Genomic DNA, 10,417 nt, shown 5'->3' with positions numbered 1-10,417 from the left:
CATCAAAATAAATTTTTCTGAAGTGTCGAAAGACAGATGCTTCAGAATAAAACAGTAAAATAAGATCTGACATGTAACAAAGTTTTCCAATGCAGTGCTTCCAGACCAATTGTTTTCAGAATTTTTGTTTTTCCCCCACCCCCAATCTTATCCTTGCAAGTGGAATTTTTATTTTCCAACCAGGTACTTCCCAAAAGAAAGAATTTTAAACAATAAATAAATCAGGTCTTGTTAAATGAACACAAGGATTTAGCTACACGAGATCTGACCCAAACAGAGCAGGGTGTAAATTCATAAAGAAATCGTTATCTCAGATTTAAATACCAGGTGTGGGGATGTACTTATTCCCAAATGAAATTAAAGGAATTAAATTATTTCATAACAAGGCTCTTTTATTCTGGAATAGGAGCATCCACATATGAAATTAATCAAGAATAGCTAAAGCCACAGTAAGGTCTCAGGCTACTGACTGTGAATGGAAACAGTAAATTCATTCTCCCTCTTGCAGCTTCTCACTACATAACACATCAGATCCCCCTGGATCAATGTTCCTGTAAGTAACGGACGAGTCCCAGCATGTCTGTGAACACCTCATGATCATACTTCAATGCGATGGACTGGAATCGATAATTTTCATCTTTGCAGCTTGGGGCCAGAGAGCAGTGAGCTGGGCAGGGACGTCAGCCCACGGCACCCGACACGGCAGGGAGGGAACTGGCGCAGCACCCACCTGGAGAGAAATGTCCTGCTAGTAGGTATCAGTTCCTGCACCACTTGAGCTTCCTTGAGGGAAGAGGGAAAAAGGAGATAATCAAATAGAGGTTTTCAATTCTAACCTTCTCGCAAGTATCCTTATAGGATTCAGACATAAGTTTGGCTACAGTTTAGATAGAGGTACTGGAGTAATTCGAGCCCCCGTGTTCCATAATAGAAGCTTTAGAGCCAGGATTAGATACTGCTAGATCTAAAAACTCTGATACAAAATACTGATTTAATATAAATGAATCCATTAATTTAAGTTCAATATCCTCTATTCATCTGCAGCCAGAAAAGAATGCATATTTGTGATCTAGGTAATTTTACAGAAATGTGATTAGGTGCTTTTGCATGATGAAGAACAAACCTGTGTCCCTGCGCAGGTAACACGCTGCTTTAATATTAGTGAAAATGGGACCACAGCAAGAGCTTGTGTACTGACTAGAGAATGGAGCATCATTTTCCAGTCAGGAGTGATGAGGGGAAGGAAAGAAGGGCCGTTATTTGCAACTATACAGGAAGAGAAACAAGAGGTATTGCACTGTGAGAGTAATGAGTACAAGTATAAAATCAATCGTAATTCTACAAAGACGTAAGATACAAACTAACTCCCTATTGTGGCAGTTACTCAGTTTTTTTAGAGAAAGATACAGAACAGTAAGGTGTGAATATACAGAATAATTAATCCTGGTACTTTCAGACATGGGGTTCTCTACTGCCTGGCCAACTCACTGTTTTTCATCCTCCTTTAAAAGGAGCACTTACCTAGAATTCATACAGGAGACCCTGCCAGCCCGATTCCAAGCTAGGCTTTCTTCAGAAAGTTAAACCTGTTTTTCTTGGTAATTCTTCTCTTCATGTATCATCTACATTGATTTGGCTTTTTGCAAAATGAAATTAGAGAGCCAGCAGAGACAAGGCAAAAGCAAAGGCAGCCAAATTCAAGTCCATGCTCAGGCTGTTTCGAAACTTCAGTGCCAGCGAAGCAATCACAGTTATCACAAACTGACCCAAGATTATTCAAGCTTGATTCTTTTAATTGCTTTAACAACAAAAATCAATGGTTAGAACTCTAAAGTATAAAGGAAACCTAGTAAGATTGATATAATAGGTACAAGTGCAGAATTACAGGAGCCAGAAGGTGGATCAACAACAGCAGAACGGGGTATATTTGATACCACCATTAATTAATACTTGCCCCTAGAAGGAACATTGGTTATCTTTTTAAATATATTTTTTCATAAGATCTAGGCAATGTCGTCAGCATCTTTGGACTGTATCTCCACTTTATCATGAATTATGTGCCCTAGGTGTTTCTCATTCTTAAACAAAACGTTAGCTTTCCAGGGGACCTTACCTGCACCAAAATGGAATTTAACAATGCATTTTTTGCTTTCTTACTAGAATAGCTTGATTTGCTGTTATAATAGTGCACTTAGAGTCTAACCTTCATAGTACCAATCAATAAACAAACTCAGTATTGCACTTTTCATTACAAGAAGGCTTTCTCAATTGATTTGAAGAAAAAAATTTAAACCTTGTAGCTTCATGAGGTTCACAAAAAATGGCCGCAGAACACCTTCAAGGCCCTGATGATCATACCGTGGCTGTAGTCATATTTAGCAACAGAACAGGCATCCATGACTGAAAGAGCCAGTCAATATTTACATTCCTCACGAACATGCAAAAGAGCATCAGGGTACTTGAGAAATTAGCCCTTGATTGCCACTTGGAAGGCATCATCAGAAAGTCAAATCACTTCAGCACCTCCAACAACAGAACTGCTTTCATTCCTGAGGCTCAAGATCTCTCACAGATGTGTCAATGTCTTTTGCCTGGGAGCAGGAGATGTCTGAAGGGCTGTGCTGGTTTGGACATGAACAGAACCAATTTTCCTTTCAGTTAAGTTTCTTCTAAGTAACTGCACCTTCTAAAACTAACTGCATGTTTTGCAGTGTCCACTTCTAGTTTATAGTTATTACTGAGGTAACAGTGGGAATGATATGCATGAAGGCTCTTGCTTATACTTATTCTTATAGAAACCAAGGTCGCTGCTAGATTCCTGTCTACAAGTGAAAAGCCGTAGAAGGGTCGCACCTCTGGGGAGGAGCAGACAGGACAGCTGACCCAAAATTGACCAATGAAGTATTCCGTCCCATACACGTCATTCTCAGTTTAAAGCTGAGGGAACATGAGGGTTGCACTCTCTTCTTCTATGGCCAGCATCCGAAGAGGACTCTCTCCGTTTTTCTCCTGCCCTCAATCCCAATCCATGCACTCCTGAATCCAGTTCCCGTCTGCCGCTGACTCCAGACCAGGACTTCCCGGATCGTGCCTTGCAGCACCAGTGGTGACGTGATCATCACTGGGGGAGCTCGATCTTGGTTTTGTATATATTAGTATATATTTAATTATTTCCATTATTATACTCTTTTGCATTGTTATTGTTTATTAAAACTGTTTTAATTTCCCATGCCGTAAGTCTCTTTCCATTTTCTCTTTTTCCTTCCCTTCCTGGGGGGAGGAAAGGGTTAACAGAGAGCATCTGCCATTGGTTTAATAGCCAGCCCAGCTTTAAACCTTGACAAAGGCATAATGGGTGCTGAAAAAGCATGCTATGGGGGTTTTATTATTTAAAACATCAAAAGATAAAGCAAGCATTCGGTCAACTCTTGCTCTCTTTCTTGCTGAAGTAGCAGACAGAAATCTTGATAGTTATAAATGACCACTCCCAGGCTCCTGAGCCAGCTACAGGGAATGCTGGTAGGGTTCTTCAGTCCAGAATAGAGAGGGCTCTACTGGAACATTAAGTGATCACTGAAGTTGGGGGACGCGGATGCAGTGGTTCAATTCGGCTCTCAAGTTCCCCAAATGCCACCGCATAGAACAGCCCTACATCTTGGCTTGGAAGTCACAAAACATCCAGTGCCTTTCCAAGTGAGATCTCCTCTCATTTCCTGCATACAATAGCATTATTCAGCCACTGAAGTTTCCACTTAGCTTGCAGTTCTGCCAAGTACTTTTAATTGCAAAGGAAAAGGATGTTAAGCTCTCCCCATTTGTTTCTTTCTAATTCATAAGGGACAGAGCAGCGGTTGGTAAAAATTATAGGTTAAAGGGTTGTTCTCCCCGCCCCCCCCGCCAATAACTTGTTCTCACTTATTAAGGGACTTGCATCTTCCTCCTGCTGCCTTGCAAACAGAGGTTACCTACACTGCAAGGGGAGGAAAATTTATGTTGTCATTTGTAAAATACTAAAAAGGCAAGTCATTGTAAACTTACTAGTGAACAAGCATCAGGGAAGTCTGAATGGTATCTAAACCCTTCAAGGCGTCCATTAGAACTGATGTTCAGAGTCACCTTGACCAACACAGCTCTCATTTCAGAATAGATATGCTAGTATTCACGCAGTACAAGTACAGTAATTCAGACAGCCTCCAACTCAAAGAACTCATCAGAACAGATACAGAATAGCACCTTTGACCAAAGCAAAATGCTGCACAGCAAGGAGTGAAGTAACTGGAAAGACAGATGCTTAATTTCTACTTATTTTTGGCAACCTTGTTCCTATGGTATCTGTTAGATGAGGGGGAAAAAAGCTGCTGAATGCTGCTTAGTAAATAATATATGAACCACAGCCACATCTATGGACTATCAGGGTGGCACTTAATATAGCCCTATTGAAAGTTATTTTTCTTTTGATCAACCTGTAGAAAGGTCTAAAGTGATGTTTCCATATGGGTTTTGTTCCTATTACGCAAGATCTGGTGAACTACATTGTCTGAGACAAAGGGATTAAGTGAATTGAACTGGTGTTTTGGGCTTGGTAGTGTTTTAAGAAGTGTCTTCACCCCACCTCTTCAGCCTTTAGACAAGAGACTTACTAGCTAATTACTATGCAAATGAACTGAAATGTAAATTAAATGCTACATCCTAACATAGCTTAATAGCCCCAGAAGCAAGAATTTAGTTAACTTTAATGGACTGTAATTCTATCCAAAAATATAGTTTATTAACAAGTACATACAATAAATTGCACCACTACCTTTAAATAAAACATCTAGCAAGCTCACCTTCACACTAAGCGTCATTTGGTCAATACAGAGCAAAAAAGCAATACACATGCTTTCAACAGACATAGTATGAACTCAGTTTCAATCCAAGTTCAAGTTCTAATCCAAAGAAGGGCACATAAAAGCAAAAGCAATGAAGACTTCACGTGAACCTTGCCATTTCTTTCCACCAGACCTTTGGTCTCCTACAAAATAGGTCTGTAATACAAAAAGTAGTAAAAACTCTGGATTCAATTTACTCAGCCTCTTCCATCACAAGTTAACTATAACATTTTGCAACAATGTGAGTAGTATTAAGAGGGAGGTAAGAGGCAAAGACAGGTACGTCTTGGAATTACCTAAGTTCAGCTGCAGATAGAGAGGCTGCCTAGCAGCAGGCATGGACTTCAGTGTCATTGTCCCAGTATTTGCAAGAAATACAAAGATGGCAGAACACATTCTTCTCTCTCATCAATTAAAACTTGATCCATCCTCCACTGACGTCAAGGCAAAAGTTCTTCTGTTATCAGTGGTACTCTGATGGGGCCACAGTGGCCTTCAAAAAAAGGTCCTCCTCTCTAGTGAAAGGTTTGTCACTCTCCAGTCAACTCTGCTGCGATGTCAGTAAAACCTGACACGCTGTTACCACATGGGTGTTACAACAGTCTCGTCCTCCCTTCATGCCAGAAAAAGGGATTCAGCAGAATTCGATATATAAGAATTGAAGCCAACTTGGCAATAAACAGCTCCGCTCTGCTCAGTGCAGGATCTTAACCTCACCACAACGAAGTAAATGGAAGATTTGTAATGAACTTCAGTAAGAGCCCAAGAGAAGCATCAGGCCAAAACAGAAAAATACGCACTTCTTGATATTAGACCTTGTTCTTCACAGAGGAAAGGACATTTGTATTTCTGATCCTCTGGGGGAGTAACAGGAAGGTTCCCAAGAACAGTGATCCAAATGTAACAGTGTCCACAGTAAAACCACTCAAGTGGTATTTTTAAACAAAGCCAGAGATTCCTCAGTTTCCTTTGTGGCAGAACAAAACGTTATCTCTATAAATAGTAGGGTCTCAACTTTATTAACATAGTGCCTGTTACCACAACATCAACAAAAATCATGCCTGTGCTCCCTAATCACATTAGGAAAATTTTATAGCAATATCAATGGGTTAAAGACTTATTTCCTCCAATTTCTCTCCTGCACTGTTCTCTTTATAATGCCTAGAAAAAAACCCAGAAACTTCTGCTCCCACCCTAAGCAAAGAGTTAAGATCTACTTTTACGACAAAAACCCCTTTAAAAATGGTTATTTTTTTCAACTGCTGGAACCAGATTTTTGCAGTACAAGGAAAAATTTATCTCAATGTGAACTAACCTGATGAACAAGAGCAGACAATCAAAAATTACCTAGAAATAAACACATTAAAGAAGTCCAAGTATTGTGACACCTTGAACTGAAAAACAAGTGATGCACAGTTCAATCAGCAACAAGCTCCCTCTCCCCTCTGCAACGTGCATAGCTGGCTCTCGTGTGAGCTGGTTATGAAACACTCTTACAGTAGAACAACTTTAGAAAAATGTGGACAAGTGAGAATGGAGTTATTTTAATCTAGACCAATATCACCCAAAGATACAGATGAATACAAAACACTGTTCGTATCAAAAAAACGTCAGAGAAACATGAATTTAAGCTGCATTTTCAGTCTATATATTGGCTTTCCTCTTCCTTGTTTTATAAAAACAGGGTATGACATTTCAGCTTCAATTGAATGTTGAAGTCATTTATTCATTGAACATTCCATTCTTGAAATATCAACTATTAAAGTTAAGATTCATCCTGCTTATAGAACAGACTAAATTTCTTCTGAACTGCACTTGTAGACAATAATAAAGAGACTGATATGAACTCAATAAAAAATAATTAGATTATGGGAAGAAGAAAGTAAAAAATAAATAATTAAAAAAAAAAAAATCAAGCTCCACTCTTACTTACTCCTAATAAAACAAACACCAATGCCTTTTAGCTGATCAAAAGATTTAACTCCAAAATATTTACAGACTGAATTCAGAAACAATCTGTGTTTTAAAGTCTATAAGTTGCTATAAAAAGAGCACAAATAAATTTCCAACAAAACATCTTCTTCAAAGACAGAGGAAGCCACAGTAAAAATAATAGTGAAAATTCCTGATCAAAGTATTGTATCAAAAATTAATATTTGTAACACTACCATAGTTCTTTTATCATCCATTTTAAAAAAATGCATTCTGTACTACACTTGCACATTTCTGATACAGGTATAATTGCTCATGGGCAATTTACATCTCAACTGTGTAGTACTGAAGGTAAAGAAAAAAGCTGAAGATGCATTTTGGTGCTTCAGCGGTAAACCCCGCTGGGTGGAAAGGCCTGTTGGGGATACCAATATTGAAACAAATCAGTGAAACGACAGAGGCAGAAATCCAATAGTACAAAGCCTGCCTGGACATGGCTCTTTCCCCTACTGCAAAGCAGAATTAATAAATGGGATTTATTTTAGAAAGTTTCACAATTCTTAAACAGTAGATGATACTTGCATTCCTGAAGGATTAAGTTCTACATTTCTTCATGCTAATTCAACTCTCTAAAACCAACCCAATAAAACCAGCAAAGCTTTTACAAGTAACATGCACAACCTAAAAATTCTACCCTCAAAAACTGCCTTTTTGGTACTCTCTTAAGCTCTTAAGATACTCTCTTTATTGAAGAGATGCCAGGAAGCCTGCAGCGGGAACAAATGCTTCTTTGGCAAAAGGAAAACATTTTAATGCCTCCTCCCTTCAAAGTATGCACACCTCACCACAACATATGCTAATATACTACCAAATAAGTCTCTTTATCTTGCCATTTTTATAACAAACTTTCATTCATATCTATTTCAGCTTGTAACTACCGACTGCACAGAGCAGCACACTGTGCTAAATCAACAAGTAGTTTGTACCTAAGAAATAGAAAGTAAAAAAAAAAAGAACACGTTGTATAAAAAAAATTATATATTCCAAAACAAGTCAAGAGGGGCTAGTTTTGTATAAACTGTTTCAGTGTAAAATTAAAATTTTAAGTCATGCAGACATTTTGGGCCTTTTTTCCATCCTTGTCCTTTATTTAAAATGAACAAGATCTAACAAAAAAGGATTCCCACAAACATGATAGCGAGTGGAAATTTGCACTAAATCTGCCATTAATATATGAAAACAAATGTTACAGCCCTTCTGTGAAGATATCTATGTATGTGTCTATACCTGCGCATGGAGATGATACACACACCTCCCCCCCGGATTTCCAGTATTCTCCGAGGTTAACACACTCCACTGACACACTTTCACAAATCAGCCAAATGCTGAATCTAGAAAAAGAAGACAACCAACCCTTTGCAGATCTACAGTCTGCAATTGTAAAAATATAATAAATATAGATAAATATATACTATCATATCACTAGGATTTTTTTTCAAGTGAAACTTGTACTTAAAGTCATCTTCTTGAACTCAAAGAGGCAAAAGGGGAAGAGTTCTTAAAAATAAAAAACTCGAGCGGTGAAAATAAAGAAAACACACCCTCAAACATGCTGGAGCAAGACCACTCTGTGCAGACATCAGTACCAGCCTTCCTTACTGAAACACAATCTTTAGTCTCCAGACATATCCTAGTTACTCCAATTAAATCAGTGTGGCTTCTAATGATATCAGAAAGAAAGATCTGCTTTTAATATGTGGATTTAAATAGCACAGTTAACTGTAAAAAACCTGGTATACAACTGGGATAACTCTGCAAGGGAAAATATTATAAATGAGAAAAAATAAAGCTAAATTTTATGGGAAAGTCATTGGGATCCTTCAAAGGTTTCCGTAGGCTTAGATCTATACACCTGAATCCAGCTGTAGGGGTGACGAGGATGATGGGGGGAGCAAGTGAAAACTAGTTTGTCATAACTGGACCTTTTTTTTTTCCCTCCCCATTAGAGGAATGAAAACTACCTCAAATGATGCAATGGGTCAACCTGAAGACAGCCACATTTGAAAAATATTGGAAATCCTGAAGTCAGAGCTTGTGAATTTGTTTGGTTTGTATGCTGTCTTGGAGGAGAGAGAAGTTAATGCTTTTAAAAGCTTGGTATTTACACTTCCGAAAAGTTTCTGCAGTTCATCCAAATTTGATGGGGCAGGATTTAAGTGCCTCTTAGTGTTCCTGACTGGGCACTTCTGCTGCTTTGGCACACGCACACGTGCACACACACACACAGTATTCCAGTACCAATGGGATACGACGTCTAATGCAGCTTTAAACTGGCAGCAGTCCTGAGGAGTTTTAAATGTTTATCAACTCAGTAGGTCAAAAGTCTGCAGACACTGGGTGGAGCAGCAGTATGCCACAAAACTAACAGTTGTCCTCCTAGAAAAAAAAAAAAAAGGGGAGGGGGAACAGTTGTCAGTAAAGATTAAAACTCCTGGCCCCATTCCACAGCAGACAATATGCTGGTTTGTAAAATACAGGATTAGCCCATTTCCACACTTCAGAAAGAGAAGGTTCATTTGCTCTATATGAATGCCTGATACAAAGGCAGGGAAACACTGCAGGGGTTCTCGAAAACCTTCCTGGTTTCTTATGTATTCAGTTTAAAGCAGCAGCATGTGGTTTTTCTTTCTGCAGAGGGTGTGGCTGGGTGTTATAGCCAGTAGGTTTAACAGCGAAAAGGAAAATAGCAGGGTAATTCTTTGCTTCAGCTTTGCTCATGTGTTTCTTAAATTACTGCTTGTAGGCACAAAATAACTGAAGTCCAGTGTCCTCCTTTAGTTCAGCCAAGTTAACAAACTGGGCCCAGATCTTCAGAAAGGGCGACAGACAGACAGTGCTGTCGCATTGTGACAGGTATGGCAGCAGGGGTGGCAAAATGAAAGCGTGATATTAGCCTCACTGTGACCCCCCTCCTGCCCCATCCTGGCAGGGACCTAGATACCAGCTTTAAAAATGTTAAGATCTGTTTTTTTACTAACCCAGAAATCACACTTTACCCACTGCTCATGTCATCTGTGCTTTTTCAGATACAGAAATCCAGTTCAACACTTAACTATCCCTTCCTATAAGAGAATACAGAATGTGATACAGAAATCCAGACAGACATTACTGGTGTGGATGTGGCATGTGCTAATCAGTGCTGTTCAAACGTTCAGGATCCCTACCCTGTGTGTTTTCATGGTCACTGTAAGCTCTTGAGAACAGAAACCCTGTCCTTCACGTCTTTCTAAACCAGCTATCACACCTCTACAATTCCACATAATCTTACCATGTCAAGTGCACAAGCTACAGAGATAAGGATGACAGGCTACCCTGTTTAGATCTCATTTTCTGTGGATTTGCATCAAATGTCAGCTAGTTAAGACTGGATTCATTAAGGCATTTTGCAGAACACAGTACATTCTTGTCTAATGCAAGGAATGATAACCATTTTTTAAACAAGTGAAAACCATGCAGAAATATGTATTTTCAATTAATATATTTTAGAATGTTAATATAGTGTTCTTCCAAAATAGCCCTAAAGTATGTTTCTGTTGAGTTGTAACTAATAATTC

General features: G+C 38.8%; 1 protein-coding gene across 2 annotated transcripts in view; it reads right to left on the bottom strand.

Moving 5' to 3' along the window:
- Window positions 1–371: 371 nt before the first annotated feature.
- The window catches only part of LRRC28 (leucine rich repeat containing 28), a 58,831-nt gene continuing 48,785 nt past the window's right edge, over window positions 372–10,417 (bottom strand). Inside the window, exons 10-11 of one of the 2 annotated variants that reach the window (XR_011048963.1) lie at window positions 5,168–9,239; window positions 372–783 (exon numbers count right to left, since the gene is read on the bottom strand). Coding sequence is in view for 1 of the 2 variants with exons in the window: in XM_068410270.1 (XP_068266371.1) it covers window positions 9,167–9,239 (73 nt within the window). In the remaining variant the exon portion in view is untranslated. Of the gene's footprint in view, window positions 784–4,746; window positions 9,240–10,417 lie in introns of those variants that run through there. The other variant, XM_068410270.1, reaches the window with a different exon arrangement.

This window comes from Nyctibius grandis, chromosome 11 (genome assembly GCF_013368605.1).
Source record: "Nyctibius grandis isolate bNycGra1 chromosome 11, bNycGra1.pri, whole genome shotgun sequence".
Taxonomy (NCBI): Eukaryota; Metazoa; Chordata; class Aves; order Nyctibiiformes; family Nyctibiidae; genus Nyctibius; species Nyctibius grandis.
Note: the sequence above shows the minus strand (reverse complement) of the source record. Positions and strands in the feature narration are given on the sequence as shown.